The 22,770-nt window shown below is 67.9% G+C and overlaps 10 protein-coding genes across 10 annotated transcripts; 4 read left to right on the top strand and 6 right to left on the bottom strand.

The window, feature by feature from the left end:
• Window positions 1-55: 55 nt before the first annotated feature.
• On the bottom strand, window positions 56-1,565 carry RHOBADRAFT_13988 (casein kinase I; the record flags this gene model as incomplete). Its single annotated transcript, XM_018412172.1, has 6 exons — window positions 56-303; window positions 380-785; window positions 871-1,019; window positions 1,105-1,174; window positions 1,332-1,372; window positions 1,445-1,565. The coding sequence occupies 6 exons, from the start codon at window positions 1,563-1,565 to the stop codon at window positions 56-58; spliced, it is 1,035 nt and encodes a 344-aa protein (XP_018272001.1).
• A 546-nt stretch (window positions 1,566-2,111) lies between these two features.
• RHOBADRAFT_52959 (uncharacterized protein) lies at window positions 2,112-3,756 on the bottom strand (the record flags this gene model as incomplete). Its single annotated transcript, XM_018416594.1, has 7 exons — window positions 2,112-2,412; window positions 2,483-2,659; window positions 2,727-2,838; window positions 2,901-2,922; window positions 2,984-3,090; window positions 3,156-3,327; window positions 3,397-3,756. The coding sequence occupies 7 exons, from the start codon at window positions 3,754-3,756 to the stop codon at window positions 2,112-2,114; spliced, it is 1,251 nt and encodes a 416-aa protein (XP_018272000.1).
• Window positions 3,757-4,104: 348 nt separating this feature from the next.
• RHOBADRAFT_35717 (uncharacterized protein) lies at window positions 4,105-5,100 on the top strand (the record flags this gene model as incomplete). Its single annotated transcript, XM_018413300.1, has 3 exons — window positions 4,105-4,333; window positions 4,396-4,727; window positions 4,877-5,100. 3 exons carry the CDS (start codon window positions 4,105-4,107, stop codon window positions 5,021-5,023), a joined length of 708 nt encoding a protein of 235 aa, XP_018271999.1. The 3' UTR covers window positions 5,024-5,100.
• A 76-nt stretch (window positions 5,101-5,176) lies between these two features.
• On the bottom strand, window positions 5,177-6,220 carry RHOBADRAFT_26165 (uncharacterized protein). Its single transcript, XM_018412732.1, has 5 exons — window positions 5,959-6,220; window positions 5,804-5,886; window positions 5,717-5,732; window positions 5,496-5,571; window positions 5,177-5,378 (listed from the first exon to the last, which is right to left on the bottom strand). The coding sequence occupies exons 1-5, from the start codon at window positions 6,077-6,079 to the stop codon at window positions 5,342-5,344; spliced, it is 333 nt and encodes a 110-aa protein (XP_018271998.1). The 5' UTR covers window positions 6,080-6,220; the 3' UTR covers window positions 5,177-5,341.
• Window positions 6,221-6,579: 359 nt separating this feature from the next.
• On the top strand, window positions 6,580-10,306 carry RHOBADRAFT_52956 (uncharacterized protein; the record flags this gene model as incomplete). Its single annotated transcript, XM_018416593.1, has 7 exons — window positions 6,580-7,034; window positions 7,115-7,222; window positions 7,294-7,404; window positions 7,464-7,568; window positions 7,644-8,613; window positions 8,694-9,036; window positions 9,121-10,306. The coding sequence occupies 7 exons, from the start codon at window positions 6,580-6,582 to the stop codon at window positions 10,008-10,010; spliced, it is 2,982 nt and encodes a 993-aa protein (XP_018271997.1). The 3' UTR covers window positions 10,011-10,306.
• On the bottom strand, window positions 9,931-14,574 carry RHOBADRAFT_52955 (glycosyltransferase family 47 protein; the record flags this gene model as incomplete). Its single annotated transcript, XM_018416592.1, has 6 exons — window positions 9,931-10,526; window positions 10,597-11,144; window positions 11,235-11,381; window positions 11,489-13,204; window positions 13,296-14,189; window positions 14,269-14,574. 6 exons carry the CDS (start codon window positions 14,572-14,574, stop codon window positions 10,193-10,195), a joined length of 3,945 nt encoding a protein of 1,314 aa, XP_018271996.1. The 3' UTR covers window positions 9,931-10,192.
• A 519-nt stretch (window positions 14,575-15,093) lies between these two features.
• On the bottom strand, window positions 15,094-15,598 carry RHOBADRAFT_43376 (uncharacterized protein; the record flags this gene model as incomplete). The annotated part of the gene is made up of 4 exons (XM_018414214.1): window positions 15,094-15,187; window positions 15,260-15,354; window positions 15,450-15,477; window positions 15,588-15,598. The coding sequence occupies 4 exons, from the start codon at window positions 15,596-15,598 to the stop codon at window positions 15,094-15,096; spliced, it is 228 nt and encodes a 75-aa protein (XP_018271995.1).
• A 938-nt stretch (window positions 15,599-16,536) lies between these two features.
• On the top strand, window positions 16,537-19,808 carry RHOBADRAFT_35710 (uncharacterized protein). The gene is made up of 8 exons (XM_018413299.1): window positions 16,537-16,766; window positions 16,915-17,079; window positions 17,153-17,279; window positions 17,365-17,636; window positions 17,705-18,106; window positions 18,199-18,547; window positions 18,620-18,866; window positions 18,934-19,808. Exons 1-8 carry the CDS (start codon window positions 16,755-16,757, stop codon window positions 19,610-19,612), a joined length of 2,253 nt encoding a protein of 750 aa, XP_018271994.1. The 5' UTR covers window positions 16,537-16,754; the 3' UTR covers window positions 19,613-19,808.
• A 237-nt stretch (window positions 19,809-20,045) lies between these two features.
• On the top strand, window positions 20,046-21,178 carry RHOBADRAFT_14034 (uncharacterized protein; the record flags this gene model as incomplete). Its single annotated transcript, XM_018412175.1, has 5 exons — window positions 20,046-20,217; window positions 20,393-20,487; window positions 20,554-20,634; window positions 20,702-20,828; window positions 20,910-21,178. 5 exons carry the CDS (start codon window positions 20,046-20,048, stop codon window positions 21,176-21,178), a joined length of 744 nt encoding a protein of 247 aa, XP_018271993.1.
• Window positions 21,179-21,330: 152 nt separating this feature from the next.
• Window positions 21,331-22,757, bottom strand: RHOBADRAFT_52951 (uncharacterized protein). The gene is made up of 5 exons (XM_018416591.1): window positions 22,673-22,757; window positions 22,186-22,612; window positions 22,049-22,106; window positions 21,890-21,971; window positions 21,331-21,796 (listed from the first exon to the last, which is right to left on the bottom strand). Exons 1-5 carry the CDS (start codon window positions 22,704-22,706, stop codon window positions 21,387-21,389), a joined length of 1,011 nt encoding a protein of 336 aa, XP_018271992.1. The 5' UTR covers window positions 22,707-22,757; the 3' UTR covers window positions 21,331-21,386.
• Between the last annotated feature and the right edge of the window lie 13 nt (window positions 22,758-22,770).

The raw sequence follows: 22,770 nt of genomic DNA, 5'->3' as shown, positions 1-22,770 counted from the left end.
CCGGCCGACGACGAGAGCATGTTGCTCGACTGCGAGCGAGAGCGAGGGAAGGGGGTCAGGGCTCGCCCAGGCCCCGCACGATCGAGGAATGAGAGGGACGAGAGAAGGGGGAGGGAGGGAATGAGGGACGCACGCCTGCCTCCCAGCCCTTGCCGTTGTTGAGCAGCATCCAGTCGTAGACGCCGTCCTCGGCCTCGCCCGAGTTCTTGAGCACCTTGGAGAAGAGCTCGCGCAAGAAGTCGTAGTCGGGCGTCTCCTCGAACCCGAGCTTGCGGACGTAGTTGAGGTAGATGGCGAATTCCTCTGCGGGGCGTGCGACACCGAGAGTCAGGTCGACGATCTCGGGGGCGACCACGAAAAGAGAGAGACGAGGACGCACCGGCAAAGCCCTCGGAGAGCTCCTTGATCGGCGTCGACTGCTTCTTCTCGCCGATCTTCTCGTACTTCTGCTTGTTGGTGGCCGCCCCCAGGCCCTGCCACGGAAGGCCGCCGCGGAGGAAGTACATGAAGACGTGGCCGAGCGCCTCGAGGTCGTCTCGCCGCGACTGCTCGCGGCCGAGGTGCGTGTTGATCGACATGTAGCGCGCCGTGCCCGACAGGCTCTTGCGCTCGCGGTACGGGATGTGCTGCTTGGTCTTGGGGTCGCGGTACTGCTTGGCCATGCCAAAGTCGACGACGTGGACCGTGTTGGCGTGCTTGGTGCCCGGGCGGCCGATCAGGAAGTTGTCGGGCTTGATGTCGCGGTAGATCAGGTTCTTCTCGTGGATCGTCTGCACTCGCGTGAGCTGCGCGCCGAGAGAGGAAAGAGGGGCGAGTCAGTCACGGCGGGCCGACCGAGGGCGAACGCAAGGGAGAGAGTCGACGACGCACCATCTGCTTGGCCGTCATGCACACCGTCTTGGTCGAGAACTTGCGGCCGCACATGTCAAACAGGTCCTCGAGGCTCGGGCCGAGCAGGTCGATGACGAGGACGTTGTGCAGGCCCTCCTGGCCAAAGTAGTAGACCTGCGGGACGCCGGCTGTGTGGGAGAGCGCGCCACGGGCGTGCGTCAATTCTGCTCACGGTGGAAGAGAGACGGTGCGAGAGAGAAAGAGTCGACGCACGCGAACCTGCGAGGATCTTGTAGGTGCGGTACTCGTCGCGCAGCTGCGGCGCATCGCTCTTGCGCGGCTCCTGCGAGGCGTGCGGCGTCGTGCGTCAGTGGCTGTTCGTCGCACCGCTTAGACGTGTCGTTATCCCTACCGGACGCCTGAATGGAGCCGCGGCAGGGAGAAGCCGTTCTCGAGGAGCGAGCGCTTGGGGAGAGGCAGAAGAGGACGAGCCGACGCACAAACTTGATGGCGACCGTCTGCGAGTTGAGGAGATTGGTGCCTGTAGGCGATTCGAGCGTGAGTACGGCGGTCCAGGGCGCGACTGGGAGGCAGAGAGCGGGGAGGAACGGACCTTCGAAGATGACGCCGAACGAGCCCTCTCCGATCTTGCGGCCGACGCGGAAGTGGACGCCGATGACGTTGCTGCTGCTCGACGAGTGCGAGCTCGACGCGTGGTGGGCCTGGGACGACATGGTCGCGACGAGGAAGAGCCGAGGGCCGATGCGAGGGGTGCGGGAGGGAGGGGGAGGAGGGGAACCGCGGTCGGTGAGGCTGGCGGGCGAGCGGGCTAGGCGGTGCGCGTGGTGGAGGTGCTCAGGCTGCACTAAGGCGCGGCTGCGTGCTGCACTGGCGGCGAGGTCGAGGCGAGGGGGGAGTCGAGGTGATGGAGGTGCGTGGTCGAGGCGAGGACCCGAGGTGGACGGCGAACGGGAGGCGCTGGGGGCACGGGGCGAGCGGTGTGGTGCGAGTGGTGCCGGGGTGTGCAAGCTGGCAGCTGCCCTAGGCCTGACCTGAGCGTGAGCGGTGTCGAGCGAGCAGCGGGAGCTGGGCGGGCGAGCGACGGGGTCCCTCGTCTTCTCGCGCGCCTCGCCTCTCTCGACAATCGCAAACGGCCGCGCTCAACTCTGGTTTACACGCACACGGACAGAGCACACGAGGGTCTGTAGAGTCAAAGAAGAGAGAGGCGCAAAAAGGGGAAAGACAGGGTCCGTGGCTCGTCGTCGTCGCTCCTCTCCTCCTCACTCGAACCCGGCCGCCGGACGCGCCAGCGTCGTCCCGATCCGGTACCGCCGCCCCGCCGCCTGGAGCTGCCCGACGAGCTCCTCGGCACCGCGCGCGTTGAGCTTGGCGAGCGCGTGCCGCGTCGCGAGGTGCACCGCCGCAGGATCGAGCGTCGCCTCGTCGTCGTCGAGGGCGAGCACGCTGTCCCGGCGACGGCGGCTGCTGCCGCCACCGAGGAGCGACGACAAGGACCCGCCGAGGAAGCCGCTGATGTCCGACTCGGACAGCGGGCAGTCGAACGAGGTGCTCGACGAGAAGCTGCTCGGGAGGGGCATGGTCAGTTCCTGCCCGCCGAGTCGCGCCAGGACAAAGTGAAAGGGGGACGCACGAGGGAGCGATCGAGATGGCGATGATCTTGACGTGCACCTTGACCTTGTAGTTGACGGTGAGCTGGCGCTTGTTCGACCCGAGGAAGCCGCACCGCGTCGCGATGTCGGTCAGGACCGACAGGTCCGAGTCGTACGACGTCGTGTAGTTGATCGCAAAGGGGAAGTGGAGCGTATTGCTGTCGGGGCACGTCCGTCGTCAGTCGACGGGGCGCGAGGAAGGAAAAGGCAGGGGAGCGGGCGCACTTGGAGTACTTCTTGATCGAGACGTCGTTCATCTCGCCGCCGCCGACCTTGTCGCTGGGCTTGGTCGGGTAAAAGGCTGACGCCTCGATCTTGCTAAAGTCGGCGCCAAAGACTGCGGGCCGAAAAGGTCAGGGAGAGGGCTCGACGGCGGGCGGGGCGACGCGAGGGACGTACAGTTGGGGTTGACGACGTTGATCTGGACAAGCAAGAGAGTCAGTCCGGCCCCGCGAGAGACGAGGAGGACGCAGAGAGCGCACCTTGAGGCGGACGTTGAGGTCGAACCCGTCGGTCGCGACCGTCACCTCGCTGCCCGTTTCCGGGCCCTCGATGCCGTCGAACCCGACATCAGGCGGCTTGACCCACACTGCGCAGATGACCCGAGTGTCAGTCGACGGTCGATTCGGGGCGAGAGAGAGAGAGGGGGCGCACAGAAGAAGGCGGCGACGATGCCGACAAGGATGAGTATGGCGAGGATCAGGGTGCAGCAGAAGACGCGGCCGCAGCACCGTGCGCGTCCTCCTCGGGTGAGGGCGCCGGCGTGCTCGTCTTTGCGGAACATGCGCAGGCCCTCCTTCTTGGGGATCGAGCCCTCGGCGGCGAGCTGCGGGCGGACGAAGCGCGAGTCAGTGAGGGCGGCTCGCGTCGAGAGGGCAAGGCGAGGTGGACGGACCTGGGCTGCGATGCTGCCTCGAGTGACGGGCACGGGCTTCTCCCACGTCGACGAGGCGGCCTCGTGCTCGTAGGCGCCGGCGGCGTACTTGTCGGCGAGCGAGACGTCGCTGGCCTGCGGAGGCGGGTAGGTCGACTGGTGGAGGTTCCTGCCGCCGGGGATGCCGTCGCCGTCTCGGTCTGGCGAGACAAAGTCGGACTGCGAGTAGTCGCCGTGGGCGTCGCCCTGGTACGGGTAGGCCGAGGGCGGCTGGTGCGCGTAGGTCTGGGCGTACGGGTCGTTTGCGTACGGGTCGTGGACGGGCGGGTACTGATCCGGGTAGTCGTGGTGTTGGTGGTGCTGCGGGTAGGCGTAGCTCATGGCGCGACGAGAGGCGGGCGAGGGTGGAGGTCGCGTCGGGGGTTGTGTGAGGAGGCGAGGGGGGCGAGGACGGCGGGGTCGAGTGCGAGTGCGGCGCGTCGCGGTGGGGGGGTGGGCTGGCTCAGGGGAGCAGCAGTGCTCAGCTGGTCACAGCTGGTGGAGTGGGAGGACGAGGGAGGGAGGCGGCGGTGCAGCAGCCTCGCTCGTCGCCTCGTCCTCCTCCTCACGCAGCAACACCCGATCCTCCTCATCGCCTCACAGGACCCACACTCGCTTGGGCCACACCTGCTCACACACTCTCGACAACCCACTCCGACCCACCGACCGAGCCCCACGGCACCTCGGCAGATGCGGCCCTCGTCCTCATCTTTGTTCACCGCCTCGGCTCGCTCCCTCGCACGCCGACCCCAAGCCTCGTTCTCTGGCGCCCGCGACCCGCTCGACATTGCCAACACGGTCGGACCATCCGCACCCCAGTTCGACTTTCCCCTCACCCGCCCGACCCTCCTCAAGCTCGACAAGCAGCGCCAGATCCTCCACTACCTCCGCCTCGAGCACCTCCAGTTCCCCGAACTCGGTCCGTCTAACCCGTCTCGACTACCGACCCCGACCCAACCACTGACGAGCACCCGCCCGCAGTCGCCTTCCGCCAGCCCTTCACCCCTCCCTCGTCCAAAGCCGTCGTCCGCGTGCGCCACCAGCACTACCAGGGCGAGCCCCACCCGGCTTCGCGCAAGGTCACCATCTCGGCCCCGGTCGCGTCCCTCCCGCTCGACTCGCCCGCCGCGCGCCACAAGTTCAAGCTGCTCGCCGGCCCGAGGTGGACGCCCGCCCTCCCCGGTGCGGCAGCACGGCAGCAGCAGGCGCAGGACGAGGGCGAGGTCAAGCTCGCGTGCGAGATGTTCCCCTCGGAGCGCATGAACGAAAAGTGGTGCTCGGACACGCTCGACAAGCTCGTCAACGAGGCCAACGTGCGTCCCTCGTTCTCTCTTTCTCTCTCTCTTCCGGAGCACGAGCCAGACAGTCCTGACTTTTCCACTCTCTCCTCGTCCCCCTACGCTTCCTCCTCGCCACCCTCATCCTCGCCCTCTCTGCCACCCGACCCTCGCGCCACCTTCAGTCGGGAGACTCGTTCGCCGACGTCCCGCTCGACCCGCGCCCGGCACGCGCCCGCCTCGTCAAGAGCCGCAAGCTTAAGCGCAACGTCTCGCTGCGCGACTTCCCCAAGGAGTGGCTCCCGGCGGCGGCGGCAGCGGCGAGCAAGTGAGCGCGACGAGGGAGGGACCGGGCGGCAGGGGCACGTAGATGACGACGCGCAGTAACCAGGGCTTTCATGTCACAGCGTCTTGCGCGCAGGAGAGAGAGAGTAACGCGGCAGAAGAAGGCTCTCTTCCGCTAGCTCGTCTCGCTCGGGCCTCGCAGGACGACAAAGCGCTCATTCCTCGATCGGGCGCGCAAGATGGTACAGCTCTATCTACATCTGCAAGCGTGAGAAACCCTCTTCTGCGCTGTCCGCCTCGGGCGCACCGTCCACTCCAGCTCTGGAAAACGCCGCCGGCTCCCTCGACCCGCCTCGACTGGTCGCTCACTTGGTCTGCTCGGCCTGCTTCGGCTCGTCCGCCCTGCGCGCACATACGCCGTCCCATCCAAGGACGTCAGTCTCTCGAACCTGTCGATTGAAAGGATGCATTCGCTCCTGCACGAGGGAGGAGGAAAGGAGAGAGAAAAGAGGGACGCACGCGAGGAGGGCCTTGACGCTGCCGACCTTGTTGGCGAGCGAACCCTGCTTGTCGACGCGCGTGCCGATGCGGATGTCTGCGTCGTTGCGAACGAGGTGCGCGAGGAGAGCGAGGGGAGCGAGAGGGGAAGGAAAGGGGAGGGGAGGGGCAAGAGGAGGACGGAAGGGAGGAAGTGTCAGTCGGGCGCACTTTGGCTCGTTCAAGCCGAGACTGGGACGCACCGGTCGCGATACGGGGCTGCAGTAGAGGGGAGGAGGAACGAGTCAGCCCTGATCCGTCGGAGAGAGGGAGAAGAAGGGGAGACGGACGCAGCCCATGGCGTGGATGGCCTCGTGGCACTGCTCGATGACCTTCATGACCTCGCCGTACTCGCCCTCGAGACCGGTGCCGTCTGCAGGGACGCAAAGGAGCAGTCAGGGAGGCTGTCGCCCGATCTAGAGAGAGAGGGAGGCCGAGGACGCACAGCCGTGAAGCTCGTACTTGAGGCCCGACTGTTCGAGGACGCGCTGGCACTCGGCGATGTACTTGGAGACGGAGACCTCTACGCCCATGGGGACGAGGCAGAAGTCGGCGACGGCGTGCATGGCGAGTCGAGAGCAGATGAGCGAGTGGGGGCGAGGGAGGCGAGGTGAGACGAGGACGGCGAGGGTCGCGCTTGCGGTGGTGGCGGCCTGCGAGCTGGTGCTTGGCTTCTGGCGCTTCTCTGATGCAGCAGAGAGGTGTCGAGATGAGCGAGGCGACGAGACGGCGAGCCGCCGCCGTGCGTTCGGCTCCCGACCTCTGACCACCGCCGCAGCTCGAGCTAGAGCCCCCAGTGCAGCTGCTCGCCACCAGCCAGCCCAGTGCACCGCTCGGCCACACGCGCAGGCGCACCCACAAGGCCGCTCGTCGTCGTCGCCGTCCCCCCGACTTCTGCCTCATCTCGCGCGGGCTCCCCTTCGTCGTCACGTCGACTTGGCCTGGTCGGTTCTGCACACCGACAAGCACCTCGAACGAGCACATACACCGCGCCCATCTCGACACGCCCGCGTCCCCGTCCTCGAGTCGCACCCGGCCCGACGGCACCCCACCTCGCTCGTCCACCATGAGCTACCCGCCAGCCTCGAGCTCGACAGAGCCCTCGCCAGCAGCTTTCAACCCTCCTGTCGCCCACCAGCCCCCGCCTCGTCCGCCCGTCCCTGGCTCTGGCCCCACACCTGCCGACAACCCCTTGTCCTCGTCCGGCCCGTTCACCTCGGCGCCGCTCATCACCTCGGGCGTCAACCTTGGGCCCCGCCGCCCCGACTACAAGGGCAAGCGCAAGGCGAGCGAACTCACCGGCGGCGACGGCGCCTCGAACGACGGCTCGCCCGTCGAGGACGACGACGACCAGGACGTGCCCGTCGAGCCGCAGGTCGAGAACGAGCTCGAGGCCGCTGCCGCCGTGCTCGGCGGCGCCGCACAGGCCGAGGCCGGCGCCAAGAAGAGACGCGAGTCGGACAAGGAGAAGAAGAAGGTCAAGGTGGGCGCGAGGGCGAGCATCGCGTGCAAGACGTGCAGGTCCGTTTCCTCCCTCTCTCTCTCTCTCTCTCTCACCTCGTCCTCCAACCCGTTTCCTGACGCCTCTCGCACCTCTGCAGGAAGCGCAAGGTGCGCTGCTCGGCCGAGTGGCCAGTGTGCCAGTTCTGCCACGCGCGCAACCTCGAGTGCGTGTACGAGGGCCACCCGGCCGAGAACGGCGGCACCATGTGCGTCCTCGCCTCCCTCCTTGTCGTGACACCCGCACTCGCGCGCAGACTGACACCTCGTTTGCCTGCAGGTACGCTGGACCGCCGGGCGTCACACCGGGCGGGAACGGCGCGCCGCTCGAGGTCGACCTGCCCTCGAGCGACATGATCCTCGAAGCGCTCGACGCCTTCATCACCAACCAGTGCGTCCCTCTTCTCTCTCCCCACACTCGCACGAAGTCGACTGACGTCCCCCCTGCAGCTTCGACACGTTCCCGTTCGTCCACAAGCCGAGCCTGACGCAGGAGGTCAACGAGGGCCGTGCGCCAAAGGAGGTCGTCTGCTGCATCCTCGCGCTCGCCGCAAGGTGCGCCCGCTCTCTCTCTCTCTCTCTCTTTCCTCGTAGTCAGAGACCAGACCTGACCCTCGCACGTGCGCGCAGGTTCTCGCCATCTCTGCGCAACCTGCACCCGTCCTCGCCGACCGCCGCCTCGGAGCACTACGCCGCCCTCGCCTCTCAGCTCCTCCTCCTCCCCGAAACTTCGCATGGCCAGTCGTCCAACATGCCGTCGGCCGACACGCCCATCTCGCTCATGCGCTGCCAGTGCCACCTCATGCTCGGCTTCTACGAGCTCACGGCCGGCCGCGACAACTCGGGCTGGCTCAAGATCGGCACCGCCATCCGCATGGCCCAGACGCTCCGCCTCGGGTTTGACGACGAGATCCCCGTCTACGAGACGGCGCGCAACCCGACCTCGGCGGCGTCGACCTCGGCGGCCATCTCGAGCGAGCCGCGCGACATTGTGCGCGCCGAGATGCGCCGCCGCACGTTCTGGGCCCTTTTCTCGCTCGACCGCACCGTCAGCGACGGCAACGAGCGCCCGTGCGGCCTCAAGGTGCCGCGCATCGCGAGCCTGCGCATGCCCGGGCCCGACGCCGACTTTGCCGCCGGCCGCAAGAGCGTCGGCGCCAAGTTCGACCCGGACCCGCCGGCGTGGAGCGTCTCGGTGCGCACGACGGCGTCCACGTCGTCGACGGCGGCACGAGCTGGGCTCGACGAGGGCGCGTCACCTCGTCCGGCGCTCGCGGCGGCGGCGGCGGCGGCGGCTATGGCGGTCGACCCGGCCGACGAGCCCGACGCCGACCTGTACGGCTACACGTTGCGCATCGCCGAGATCTGGAGCAAGGTGGCGAGCTACATCGGCTCGGGCGGCCGCAACGTGGACCGCCGCGCGCCGTGGCTCGCCGAGTCGACGTTCGCCCAGCTCGCCGGCGAGCTCGCCGACTTCGAGGCCAAGCTCCCCGACGTCCTCAAGTACTCGCAACAGACGCTCATCGCCCACTGCATGGTGCCCGAGGAGGCCAAGCTGTTCGCGCTACTCCACCTCACCAACGCCATGGCTCGACATGTCGTACGTCTCTCTCTCTCTCTCTCTCCCTTTCCTCCGCTCGAAGCTCTCGAGACGTAGTCACTGACTCTCTACCTCGACAGCTGCACCGCGACTACCTGCCGTTCCTGCCGCCCAACGACTTCAACGCCGCGCACGGACCCATCGACGGCGAGCCGCTCTTTGGCTCGGTCGACGAGCCGTCCGGGTGGTGGCAGGCGTCGTTCGACATGGCGGCCAAGAGCGCCAACACGATCTCGGACGTCTGCTCGCACCTCGCGTCGCACGGCATCGTCCTCACGCACCCGTTCGCCGGCTTTGCCGCCGTCGCCGCCGGCACGGTCCACAGCCACATCCGCTACTGGCCCCAGTCGAGCTCGGTGCACATCGACGCCGCGCACTACCTCGCTCAAGACGCCGAGATCCTCAACGGCCTGCGTCAAATCTGTGCGTCGCCCCTTTCCCTCGCCCTTTCTCTCGATCGCCCTCTCACTGACCTCTCTCTCTCTCTCCCTCCTTCTCTCGCGACAGACCCGATCGCCGCTCGCTGGTACGAGTCGCTCGCCGGCCTGCAGCTCCTCTACTTCAACCTCGCGCGCGGCGTCCTCGACTCGGACCCGTTCAAGGTCCGTGCGCGCGTCCTCCAGCTCCTCCGCAGCGCCAAGGACGACGCCGACATTGGCTCGCCGGTCCGTGGCGGCGGCGACGGCGCTGCGGCAGGCGCGCACGGCGCGGCGGCGGCGGGTGGGAGGAAAGGAGCGAACGGCGTGTCGGCGGCGGCGGGCAAGGGCGGCGCGAGGAGCGCGACCAAGGCGTCCAAGGGCGAGCGCGGTCGACCGGGCAACAAGCGGGCCGACTCGTCGTCGTCGTCGAGCGTCTACCCGTCGGTGCTCCACCCGAGCGAGCCCTCGCCCGGGCACCAGCACGGCCTGCCGCACTCGCTCAGCGGCCTCGTTTCGCCGCTCGACACGCCGCTCGGCGCCGGCGCCGCCTCGACCTCGACCTCAACGAGCGACGCCGGGCCCTTTGCGCCGCTGTACGCCGGCGCGCCGACGCCGACCTCGGCCATGTTCCCGCCGGGCCACCCGCTCACGTCGCTCGACTCGGCGCACAGTGGCCCGACGGCGCACCAGCACCACGCGCACGCCGATTCGGGCCCGTCGCCTGCCGACCTCGGCCTCTTGCCCGTCCCGGGCGACTTCTCGTTCGACTTGTCGGGCGCAGGCGGCCTCGGCGGACTCGGCGGGCTCGGCGCCTTGAGCACGCTCGACGAGTGGGGCGCCGGCTACTACTTTGGCGGGAGCAACTGGGGACTGGGAGGGTTCGGCGGCCTCGGCGTCGCGCCGGGTGCGTACGGCGGGCCCGGACCGCTCCATGGCGCGCCGTACGCAGGAGCCGACCTCGGGTGGGGCGGACTGTAGAGGACGAGGAGCCTCTCGCTTGCCGAGCTTGACGATGCAGTGGCAGATGAACGTGGTATTGCAGTGCGAGAGATGCGCGTTGTACGTGAGGCAAGAGAGAGAGAGAGACAAGACACTGCGCCCGACCCACAGACAGAGAGAGACATCTAAACGGACCCAAGACCCCCTCGCCCCAGCCTCGTCTAGCTCGCCGGACAGCTCCCGACCTCTGGGTACCCCAACGGCAACCGCATCGCCATCGACACGAGCGCGAAGAAGAGCGGACCCTGGCGGTCCCACTCCTGGCCGTCGGCAAAGAGGAACGCGTCTCGGACCTTGACGAGGTGCGCCTGGAGCTCGACGAGCTGCGTGTCCGAGTACGAGCCGAGGACCTCGTCGACGCGGTGCGCGTCGGCCTCGGGGATTGTGACCGAGAACTTGGAGTAGTCGAGGATGTCCTGGAACGGGAACATGTTGCGGTCGACGATGAACGCCGGGATGCAGCCCGAGTAGATGGCCTCGAACGTGCGCGTCGTCCTGCGGCGAGAGACGAGTGTTAGTCAAGTGCTCATGGCGAGCGAGGAGAGAAAAGGAGAGCGAGACGCACCAGGCAGGGATGCCTCGAGGGAGGAGGCAGAACTTGCTCGCGCTCAGGGTTCCGAGGTAACGTAGGCCGGGCGAGAACTGCTGGTACAGGATGTCGGCGCTCTCGGCGTCTTGGCCGGTGCGGCCGCACCCGATCTTGGTCCTCGGGAGAGCGCCAAAGCCGCGCACGCCGCCGGCGAAGAAGGCGAGGTGCTTACGGTCGAGGACGGGCTTGACGTCCTTGGCCGTCTTGAACGTCTCGAACAGCGACTTGGTGTGCTTGGTGACGGCCGGGACGACGACGTCGCGGTCGGCCTTGACGCAGCGCGTGTTGTAGTCGCCGTTGACCTGCCACGCGACGGCCTGGTCCATCGGCGACGGCGGCGAGTGGCCGAGGACGTCCTCGAGCTTGGGCCACCAGCCCGTGCACGAGCCAAAGTCGTGCGTGAAGGGCACGACGATGCGCTCGCCCGTGATGTGGTCGGCCGCCGACACGCTCTTCTCGGCGTGGCCGATCGTCTCGGCGAGCTTCTTGAACGTGTTCTCCTGGAGGTAGTTGTAGTAGCAGCCCTGCACGACGTGGAAGATGCTCGAGAGTGTCAGTTGTCGGCTCGACAGAGCGGAGAGGAGAAGAGAAAGAGGGAGAGAGAGAGGACGGACCTGGTAGTACGGGACCATGACGAAAGCCGCGTCGTCGAGGCCGACCGAGCGGTTGCGCAGCGCCTCGACAAAGTAGTGGTCGCCCATGAACGGCAAAGGGCTGCGGTCGAGGTCGTAGCACGCCGGCGACTTGAGGTGGTTGTCGACCTAACGTACTAAGCTCTCATGGCTAACGTACTAAGCTCTCATGTTTCACGTACTAAGCTCTCATGTTTGAACAATAAAATTAAGGCGTCCCAGGGGAGGGAGGCGACGCGCTCGGCGAGCGATTGCGCCGGCGGCGTCGACGAGGCCGGGAACGACTTGGCGTCGGTGTAGGCGACGGCCGGGAACGGACCTGCGCCGCGCGCATCGCCGCAGCGGTCGCGCGTGCACTTGCAGTGCTCCGAGGCGACGCAGGGGAGCGGCGCGCTGCAGTCGATCGAGCACGTCGGCTCGTCCTTGGCGGTCCACGTGCCGGCCGCGCCGTACTTAGGGACGCACATGTCGCCGCTCGACGACGACGACGACGACGCCTGGACGGCGCCCGACGCCGCCTTGGCCGCGCTGTGCTTGAAGCGGAGCTGGATCTTGGCGATGCGGTCGTGCTCGGCGCGCAGGTCGTGGCACTTGCGGATGGCGAGCGTCGACTCGGCGAGGGTCGTGCGGCCGTCCTCGGACGGGTACGAGACCTGCGACGTGAGGAGCGGGTCCTCGTGGAAGAAGTCCCACACGTCCTTGCGGCGCTCGGACGCGGCGCAGCAGATCGGGTTGAACTTCCACAGGAGGGCCCGTGCGCCGTCGTCGCCGGTCGGCTGGAACAGGAGCGACTTGCGGTTGGCGTTGGGCTCGCGGAACGTGAGGCGGCGCTTGGGCTCCTCGCCGTCGGGCACGCCCTCGGTCGGCGGCAGCGTCAAGGTGAAGCTGCGCGCGTCGCGTTGGGCGAACTCGACCGTGAACCACTCGGCGATCTCGTGGGCGCCCTCGCGGCTCAGCTCGGCGAACTCGCCGCCGGTCGGCGTGTCGGCCCACATGACGACCTCGCTCTCGCCCGACACGAGCTTGCCGTCCTTGCCGACGACCGGGCACCGCATCTGGATGTCGACCTTGCCCTCGAGCCCGCGCTCGGCCGTGATCTCGACGCCGCGGACGCCCTCCTTGTACGGGACGGCCGACACGAGCGACACGGGCTCGTCGTGGTCGCCCTCGAGGCCTTGCGAGCACCCGAGCGTGTAGTAGGCGCCCTCGACGAGCGTGAGGAGCTGGACGTTGCAGCCGTTCATGGCGAGGAGGCCCTCCTCGAGGACCGAGATCGACGGCGGCGACGAGCACGCGACGTTGATGCGCGACGAGAGGTAGGTCGTCTGGAGGCGCAGGAGGGCCGAGATATAGGTCCGGAGCGCCGCCTCGACCGAGATGGCCGGCGTGAAGCCGAGCGCCTTGCTCGCCGTCTTGCGGTGGGCCGTCTCGCTCACGTGGAACTTGCCGTCGGACGGCGACGCGACGGGCGCACGAGGCTGCTCGAGGGCGGCGAACGGCGACTGCGACTGGATGAGCGCGATCGCGGTCTGCGCGAGCTCGGCGAGCGGCGACGACGACGACGACGCCCTGCTGCTGCGGCTCGCCGACGGCGGGCCGACGACCTCGACCTCGCCGACGAAGCCGAGGAGGCGCAGGTAGTCCTTGCTCGACGCGACGTCGAGCATGCGCGCGCCCTGGACGACGGCGCGCGACGCGTCGTCGAGGGCGAGGAACGGCTCGGTCTGCGTCGCCGACGACGTGACCGCGACGGGGAGGTTACCGAGGGCCGACTGGACGATGTGCGGGACCGGGTCGAAGCGAGGGGCGAAAGGGTCGCCGACGATGGAGAAGGCCGAGGGGAGCTGGAGGAGGAGGGCGTGCAGAGGATGGTCGTGGGTGAACGTCTTGAGGGCGGCTTCGGAAGCCTGCATCGAGAGCGCCGACGCGTTGCCATTGTGCGCGAGCGAGGCCTGCGATGAGTCGAGGGAGAGGAAGAAGTCAGTCGGGCGGTCCTGCTAAAGCAGAATGCGAGAGAGGGAGGGAAGAGGACGGGAGACGCACCTCGTCCCACCGATCCGCACGACGAGCAACGACGACCCACGGGCGGTCGGCGGCGACGGCCTTGTCGCCCTCGAGCGCCGCCTCCTCGTCGACCCCCTCGCGCTCGATCCCGGCGAGGAGCGCCTTCATGCCGGCCGCCTCGACGTCCTTGCAGTCGCCCGGGTTCTGGCGACAGTGCGACGGGCTGTAGGCGGCGAGGTGGATGATGCCCGTGACGGGCGGGATGAACGAGGTGGTGGTGCCGTGGCCCTTCTGCTTCTGCGCGCCGACCGGGACGTCGCCGAGGGCCGCCGCCTGGAGGTGCCCGGGGAGGTGCGTGACGTACGAGCCCTTTGGGTCGAGGAGCTGGCCGACGAGGGCCGAGTCGCGTACGTCGCCGACGACGACGCGCAGCTTGCCCTGCTTGCGGAAGCTGTCGACCGAGCGCTCGGACGCCTGGAACGCCTTGGCGCGAGGGTCGGTGCCCTTGGCCTTGCCGCTCGCGCCGGGCTTGTCGAGCGGCGCCGACTGGAGGAGGAAGTTGAGCTCCGAGGTGCGGTCGTTGGCGTCGAGGATGGTGACGAGGACGTCGGCCTCCCACGCCTGCTCGTCTGCGGGTGCGCCCGCCGCCGCCGCCCACTCTGCTGCGGACTTGGCCGACGACCCGCCGCCGGTGAGGAGCAGGTCGCGCACGACGGCCTTGCCGAGCGAGCCGAACCCGCCCGTGACGAGGATGTGCCGCCGTTGGCGGTCGGCGAACGCGGCGTCGTCGACGTCCTCGGCGCCGTCGGACGAGCCCGAGGACGACCCGCCGCCGTGACCGAGCACGCGGGTCGACGTGAGCTTGAGGCGGTCCATCGAGGTGCGCGCGTCAAAGTAGGCCGGCCCGGGCGACGGGTTCGACGTGGCGACGAGCTGCAGGGTCGCGCCTTGTCAGTTGTCGCCCCGAGTCCAACCCGTCGGAGGAAGGAGAGGAGAGGAGGAGGCGACGCACCTCGTACAAGCTGCCGAGCTTGGGACCTTTGGCGCCGAGGCCCGTGATGCTCCCGACGCCGTCCTTGATGCGGCCGAGTCCTGCGCCGACCTTGCCGCGCACGTCCTCCTCCCAGCTCGCGTAGTGGTCGAGGCCGAGGCGCTCGCCCCAGCCGATGCCGTCGTCGAGGTCGGCGCCGTACTGGTTGGCGTCGTAGTAAGGCGACGGGTCGGGCGCCGACGAGAAGAACGACGCGAGGAAGTGGAGGAAGAAGATGGCGACAAAGGCGACGGCGGCCAGTCGCACGACGGACGACAGGCGGAGCATGGTGCGCTGAGCCTGCCGAGAGCGGAGGGGGAGGTGGGTGGGGACGAGAGCTCGAGGTGGTGTCGGGTCGTCGGCGAGCTGCTGGCGGCTAGGGCGGTGCAAGGCGGGACCGCAGTCGAGTTCTGGCAGGGCGTGCGCGGCTTGAACGAGTGGCAGGGGCGGGCGGTGGCCGCGAGAGGCGAGAGAGGTCGGCGGCGGGAGGCGCGTCGGGAGGAGAGCGCGGTCGGTGGGCGCGAGCTGCGTGCACGCGTGCGGGGCCGTCGAGAGAGAGAGAGACTCGCGCTGGTGCACTCTGGCCTGGACGGCGGCGATGCAGGGCGAAGCGGGACGCGTGAAGAGCGAGACGAGCGCGTCCTCTTGGAACTCTCATCCGGGGCGACTCAGCATTTCCCGTGACCTCTCTCTCTGCTCTCGTCCAGGATTGCGACATGCACGACAAGCACTGATCCGATTCCAAACGGGCGCGATCAACGGTCCGCCCGATGTTCAAGCTTCGACGCCTCGTCCGCCGAGAGCTGCTCAGAGCGCCTCGCCCTTCTTGCCGCAGCTCGAGCACTTGCAGCTCTCGCCGCACGAGCAGTTGGCCGACGACGAGCACGAGCACTTGTCCTTGCTGCGGGCGGGGCGGGCACATAGGGTCAGTGCGAGGTCCTCGGCTGAGAACGAAGGCAACGAGGGGACGCACCCAGAGGCGTCCTTGGACGAGCAGCCGCAGCCCTGGGCGTTCTTGTCCTTGCCGCCGTGGCACGAGGCGCACGAGCACTGGCCGGGAGTGCACTGCTGGTCGTGGGAGGGACGAGGAGGAGGGAGAGGCAAGGGTGCGGTCAGTGCGTGTCCGAGTCAGGCGGACTGGCCCATAGCTGGCGAAGGCGCACGTTGCAGTTGCCGACAGACGAGCACGAGCTGCGGGCCAGGGGGAAACGAGGTCAGGACAGTTCGGTGATGAGGCTGACCCGCTCCCTCCAACACGGCGGCGACGGCCGCAGAGAGGGGGCGCGGAGCGCAGGACGCACCAGGTGGTCATGATTGATGGGCTGTAGTGGGTCTGGTGGCGCTCGAGAGCAGTGGGAGAGGCGGGGAGGGCGAGGTGGGGGCGGGCGACGAGGCGGGAGGAGGGGAGGGCGGAAGAGAGAGGTCAGCCGGGCGTTGCGCGGTGCTGTGGCGTGCGCGGGCAGGGAGAGAGTGTGGCTCACGATGTGTGTGTGAGAGCGAGGGTAGGCGAGGTGGTGGAGAGAGGGAGAAGAGGAGCACGCCGCACCGCTCGTCCTCGACGACGCAGCTTCCTCTCGAAACCGCGCACCCCGCCCGAAAGCGCGCACGCACGTGAAGCAGCTTGGCCCTTCCGCAAGCGGCAAGTACCGCGATTACAGCTCACTCTGCACACGCGAAAGCGCTCACCGGCCTCGTTCTCGTTCGACTCGCTCGTACTGCGCCGTTCTGGACGAGGCCAAGTGAAGCTCAGACGCAAGCAGCGAGCGTGAGCGAGAGACGGTGCCGAAAGGTCGACAAGCCCCCGGCCCCACCGCCGTCGCCGTCCGGCGAACGTCTCCCTGTCGCCGTCCCTCGCCCTCGGCACGCACTGCGCCCACGGTCGAGCAGCTCCACGCATCCGCCAGCGCTCGCACCAGCCCTCTGCATGAGTGCCCCGACACCGCAAGAACCGCCAGCACCGCCCGCCGGCCCTCCCCAAGCGTCGTCCGCCTCGGCAGCTCCCCTCCCGCCCGCCGAGAGCTCTGCGCACGGCCTGGCGCTCGAGTTTGACCAGCACGCAGCCACCGAGCCTGCCACGGCGCCGCTGGGTGGGCCCGACGTACTAAGCTCTCATGGCTAACGTACTAAGCTCTCATGTTTCACGTACTAAGCTCTCATGTTTGAACAATAAAATTAATATCGCAAAGGAGGCGCGCTTCAGCGAGGGCCCGCCCGAAACTCGCACCATCAGCCCTGCGCCAACCCCGTCGTCGCCCCGCCGCTCGTCGTCGTCATCCGCCTCGCCCCGTCCCTCCACCTCTCGCCGCCCTTCGTACGCCGAGCCGCCGTCGCTCACCGAGACGCACAAGGACCTGCGCACTCTCCTCAAGTCGTTCCTCCTCCTCGTCCCACGGTCCATTCGCCAGCTCCGCTTCCTCATCCCGTCACCGGCCCGCGTCTTCGCTCGCTTCATCGTCCGCCAAGTCTCGATGTTCCTCCATGTGCGTCCACTCGCCTTCGTTCCTCTCGATCTCTTGTCCCCTTGCACCGTCGCGTTCGACTCGTCGGCGTCCCTACCTCGGCAGCCGCTGACTCGTCGCCCCCCTCCCCCTTCCCCTCTCCCCTTCTCCTGCTTCCCTCCCTGAACAGGCTCGAGGCGCGCTTGGCAGCAACATCGTGTACGACGTCGTCGCGTCGATGTGGCGCATCGTCATCACGCTCTTCTTCCGCGAGATCCGCTCGCGCGGCGCGTGGAAGATCCCGCGCGCCGCCGAGGGGCCCGTCATCTTTGTCGTCGGTCCTCACCACAACCAGGTGAGCCCCATTGTCCATAAGCTCCCTCTCTCGCGAGGATCACGAACTCATGCTGTCCCTCCCTCCCGCACAGTTCCTCGACCCGCTGCTCCTCATGAGCGAGGTCAAGCGCGAGAGCGGTCGGCGCATCAGCTTTCTCACGGCGGCCAAGAGCATGGACAGGGCGTTCGTCGGGCTCGCCTCGAGGCTCATGCAGAGCAGTGCGTCCTCCTCTCCCTATACGCGCCCTGCCTCGAGCACGACCTGACCTGGCCGCACCGCACCTCGTCCTCCTTCTCCTCGCAGTCCCTGTCGCGCGCGCCCAGGACTCGGCATTTGCCGGCAAGGGCACGATCAAGCTCTCCGACTCGGACCCGTGCATCATCATCGGCGAGGGCACGTCGTTCACCAAGGACTTTGAGAAGCCGCGCTCCCAGGTCCTCCTGCCGCGCAACCTCGGCAGCTCGACGGCCGAGGTCGTCGAGGTCATCAGCGACACCGAGCTGCGCCTCAAGAAGGAGTTCAACCGCAAGGCGACCGAGGGCCTCAAGGAGAAGAGCGAGGGCTCGTCTTTCAAGGTGCGCCCTCGCCCCTTCTGTTCTCCCCCACCCGCGCGAGCCGGCCTTGACGAACGCTCGATCTGCAGGTTCTTCCGCATGTCGACCAGACGAGCATGTACTCGGCCGTGTACCAGCGCCTGACCGAGGGCGGGTGCATCGGCATCTTCCCCGAGGGCGGCTCCCACGACCGCACCGACCTCCTGCCGCTCAAGGCCGGCGTCTCGATCATGGCGCTCGGCGCCATCTCGGCGCACCCGGACCTGCACCTCCAGATCGTCCCCGTCGGCCTCAGCTACTTTCACCCGCACAAGTTCCGCTCGCGCGCCGTCGTCGAGTTCGGCAGCCCGATCGAGATCCCGACCGAGCTCGTGCGCGACTTTGAGCAGGGCGGCGACAGCAAGAAGAAGGCGATCAGCACCGTCATGGATTACGTCGTCAACGGGCTCAAGAGCGTCACGATCCGTGCGCCTGACTACGACACGCTGATGGTGAGCCGTCGTCCCTCTCTCCCTCTCGCCCTCTGGTCGCGAGACCGGTCACTGACTCTGTCTTCCCTGCCCCGCGCCTCTCTCCCGCACAGCTCGTCCAAGCCGCACGTCGCCTGTACCGCCCGCCCGGGCAGAACCTGACGCTCGGCCAGGTCGTCGAGCTCAACAAGCGGTTCATCGTCGGGTACGACGCGTACAAGGAGGACCCGCGCATCAAGAACCTCGAGCACCGCGTGCGCGAGTACAACACGCTCCTGCGCTACATGGGCCTCAAGGACCACCAGGTCGACCGCATCGGCCGGCCCCGCTGGCGCTCGTTCGCCCTCCTGTGCTACCGCCTCGGCCTCCTCGGCGTGTGGGGCGTCCTCGCGCTCCCCGGCGTCGTCCTCAACTCGCCCATCTTCCTCGCCGCCAAGATCATCTCGCACAAGAAGGCCAAGGGTGCGTCCCCCACCCTCTCGAACCCGTCCTCCCCCGCCGTCGCCTCGACCTGACCCCTCTCGATGCTCGCAGACGCCCTCGCCGCCTCGTCGGTCAAGATCGCCGGTCGCGACGTCCTCGCGACCTGGAAGGTCCTCGTCGCGCTCGGCGGCGCGCCGGCCCTGTACTCGGTCTACGCCGTCAACGCCGTCGTCCTCGCGCACAAGCTCGCCCTGCCGGCCAGCTACCGGTTCTGGGCGCCGTTCGCCACGTTCGCGGGCCTGCCGCTCATCGGTGTCGCCGCGCTCAAGTTTGGCGAGGTCGGCATGGACGTCTACAAGTGCGTCGAGCTCTCGCTTCCTCTTCCTCTCGAGGAATGCGTCCTGACCGAGCTCGCTCTCCCGCAGGTCGCTCCGCCCTCTCGTCCTGTCGCTCGTCCCCGGCAAGGAGCCGCAGCTCATGCGTGTGCAGCGCATGCGCGAGGAGCTCGCCTCGGAGCTCAACCTCCTCGTCGACGAGCTCGCGCCCGCCCTGTTCGACGACTTTTCGGCGTCGCGCATCATCCCGTCGACCACGCCCGTCCCTCAGCGTCGCGACTCGGCGCAGGGCAAGTTCTTCCAGCACCCGCTCAGCTGGGTCGACGAGCTCTTCTTCGGCCCGGCGTGGAGCTCGAGCATGGCGTACCCGCAGGACCGCCACGTGCGCCCGAACCAGGGCGAGTCGCTCCACGCGCCCTCGACGGGCAACGGCGCCGAGAGCGACCTCGACGGCGCGTTCACCGACGGCCAGGGCACCGGCAGCGGCTACGTCTCGGGCTACACGACCGAGGAGGCGCCCGACTACGACGAGGTCATCCACATCCTCAACCGCGAGCAGGGCCACCCGGACTCGCCCGCCGTCGGTGCGCGCCCGACCATCTCGCGCCGTGCGTCGCGGCAGCGCTCGCGTTCGGGCCTCAACCTCGCCGCCATGAGCCCCGTCTCGCCGGCGACGCCGCTCTCGAGCGCGACGGCCTCGGGCGCTCAGGCCGGGTCGAGCGGCGCCGAGGCGAGGCGCAGGGGTGCGGCGCCGCAGCAGGACGAGTGAGGCGGCGGTCGGTCGCCGTCGATAGAGGTGTGGGAGACCTTGGAGGAGACAGAGAGGGTGCGAGAGAGAAGACGATGTCTCGGTGCTTACTGGTCCCTGCCGTAATTCCCCTCCCCTCTGCTTAGCTTTCTGAGTTGTCAGTCGTCCTGTCTGTCGAGCGTCCTGGGCTGTAATTGAGGTTCCCAGTCGTCGAACGGTCCGAGACCCCCACTTCGCTTTGACGTCGAGGTGGCCGAGCGGAGGACGAGAGGAGCTCTCCCTCCCTCGCCCGCACGCTGCACTGCTGCTTCGAGACAGCTCTCGACTGCTCCTACAACTGCGCACCCTACAGCGAGCCCTCTCGCCCGCATCCACCCACTCCCTCGCCCCCACCTCGTCCCGCCGGCTTCGACCTCGTTCTCGCCCAACCACACTCGCCCGCACCGCAACGACCATGGCGACCGACAGCGCCAAGTACACGCTCATCTACCACGCCGGCATCCCCGGTCGCGGCGAGTTCCCGCGGCTCTTTCTCGAGGCGACGGCGACGCCGTACGAGGACACGGCGCTCACGGTGGGCCAGGACGCGGTCAAGCCCTTCCTCGACGGCAGCTTCGATGGATCAGGTGCGTCATGCGACAGGGTCCTGCACGTCTCGGACGGTCCTCGCGGCGGGTGAGCCCTGGCTCGAGCCCCGCCCGCCGAGGTCGGGGCGACGCGAGGTCGGGGCGACGCGAGGTCGGGGCGACGCGAGGTCGAGACGGCGCAACAGTGTCCTGACCTTGCCTCTCGCTCACACAGACGCGAACCCTCTTCCCTTTGCGCCCCCCGTCCTCAAGCACGGCTCGGTCGTCATCTCGCAGACGAGCAACATCCTCCTGTACCTCGCAACGCACGTCTCGTCGCCCATCGACCTCGACGCCGGCGGCGCCGAGGGTGAGCCGGCGAGCAAGAAGGTCAAGGCGTCGGCACTCTCGGTCGACGACCCGGCGCTCTTCCACGCGCAGGAACTCGCCCTGACGGTGCTCGACCTCAACAACGAGGTGAGCCGGTCGAGCTTCTCTTCGTCCGAGCCTTCCTTTGCTCACGAGGCCTCTCGACCCCATGCAGATCCACGACACGCATCACCCGATTGCCGTCTCGGCCTACTACGAGGAGTTCAAGGACGAGGCGATCAAGCGCGCTGGCGACTTCCGCAAGAACCGCCTTCCCAAGTTCTTCAAGCACTTCGAGGACAGTGCGTCCCTTGGTCCTCGCCCCTCGTCTGTGTGCCGAGGAGCAAAACCCACATGACTAACCCGTGCTTCTCTCGTCGCAGACCTGCAGCGCTCCTCGTCCGACTACCTCCTCTCCTCCGGACCCTCGCACGCCGACCTGTGCCTCTTCCAGGTCTACGACGGCCTGCTGTTCGCGTTCCCGCGACTCATGGCCAAGACGCTCCCCGAATACCCCAAGGTCCGCAACCTGTACGAGCGCGTCAAGGCGGCGCCGAGGATCAAGGCGTACCTCGAGAGCGACAGGCGGCAGAAGTACTCGATGGGCATCTTCCGTCACTACCCTGAGCTCGACGAGCCCGAGGAGAAGTGAGCGAGGGCGTGTCGTAGAGTCTCTGTGCAACGCTCTCTCGACGTCGTTCTCTCGACCGGCGGTTCTCGAGGAGCAGGAGAGGGTCCAAGCGCCGACTCGAGAGCTCTTTTGCCTTTCCTCGGCTCGCAAGACGTCGACGAGGCGGGACCGGTGCGCGAGACAACGTAATGCAAGCGAGAAAAGCTACAGATCGGGCTCGACGCGCTGCTCAGAAGGCCTGCTTCTCCTCGAGCTCCTTCAGCTCGTCCTCGTCGAGCAAGTCGCCCTCACCGACGTCGACCGACCACTCGACGTCCTCGACCGCCTTGACAGCGCCCTGCTTGCGCTCCTTGAGCTTGCGCTCGTTGTCCCTCGTCGCCTGCGCGAAATCGACGTCGGCGACCTTGGGCATCATGGCGCCGTTGTTGGCAAAGCGGTCGGCCTGCTCGTTGCCCTCGATGCCGACGTGCGCCTTGACCTTGTGGAACGTGATGTTGGCGAGCTGGGACGTCGAGTCGGCGGGCATGCGCAGGGCGAGGAGCGACAGGATGTACCGGATCAGGTCCTGGTTGGCGACGGGCTTGCCGTCCGACGTCTTCCACCCTCGGCGGCGCCAGCCCGGAATCCACTTGGAGAAGACTGTGGCGAAGGAGAGAGGGCGGCGAGCGGTCAGTGCCTCGCATCGCCGGTACGACCAGGGAGGGGGAGAAGGGGGAGAATAGGGAGACGCACCGCCAATCGTGTACTCCGAGTCGCTGCAGATCGTCAACGGCTTGTCCGGGTGCGGGTCCGACTCGAGGATGCGGGCGACGGCCTGCAGGCGTTGAAGAAGAGAGCGTCAGTGCGGGATGTCCTCGAGCGAGAGCGCGAAAGGGGACGACGGCGACTCACATACATCTCGGCGCGGTTGTTGGTCTGCAGCTTGCCCGGTAGCCGTTCCGAGAGGTTCCTGTGAGAGTACTGGGTCAGCTGTCGAGGCTCGGCGAGGACGGAGAGCGGGAGGGAGAGAGAGAGAGAGGCAAGCGCACTTGTCGCCGACGTCGTGGCCCCAGAACACGCCGATACCGGCGACGGCGCCCTTCTTGCCGTTGCCCCTCGAGCTGCCGTCGCAGTAGACCCTCCTGCCCGACGAGGACGAGCTGCCCGCCGCGCCAAAGACCGGGTCGACGCGTCGCGCTGCAGGGCCCGCCTTTGCCGACTCGTTCTTCTGCCGCTTGACGGCGCGCTCGACTGGACCGGCGGCGTCCGAGGTGCGCTTGTTGCGCTTGTCGGACGTGACGACGGGTGCCGACGACGAGGTGCTGGCGGCGGACGAGGGGCCTGCACCGCCCGAGACGAAGCCCTCGGCCTCGTCGCGAGTCGGGAACTTTTTGTGGCGTGCGCCCTGGAAGCCGTTGACCTGGGCCGCGCAGTCGTCCCACGAGGTGTAGACGCCTGGCTTGCGGCCGACGCGGACTGTGGGAGGAGGGCGTGAGCGAGGACTGATGAGGATCGAGAGAGAAGGCGGGAACGGACCAGCGTAGAAGCCGCCTTTGGTACCCTTGGCCATGATGCTTCTGAGTAGCTGGAACACGGTGTCAAGCTGGCTGTTGGCGAGGGACGAGAGCGAGGAC

The sequence above is a fragment of the Rhodotorula graminis genome, assembly GCF_001329695.1.
Source record: "Rhodotorula graminis WP1 unplaced genomic scaffold RHOBAscaffold_5, whole genome shotgun sequence".
Taxonomy (NCBI): domain Eukaryota; kingdom Fungi; phylum Basidiomycota; class Microbotryomycetes; order Sporidiobolales; family Sporidiobolaceae; genus Rhodotorula; species Rhodotorula graminis.
Note: the sequence above shows the minus strand (reverse complement) of the source record. Positions and strands in the feature narration are given on the sequence as shown.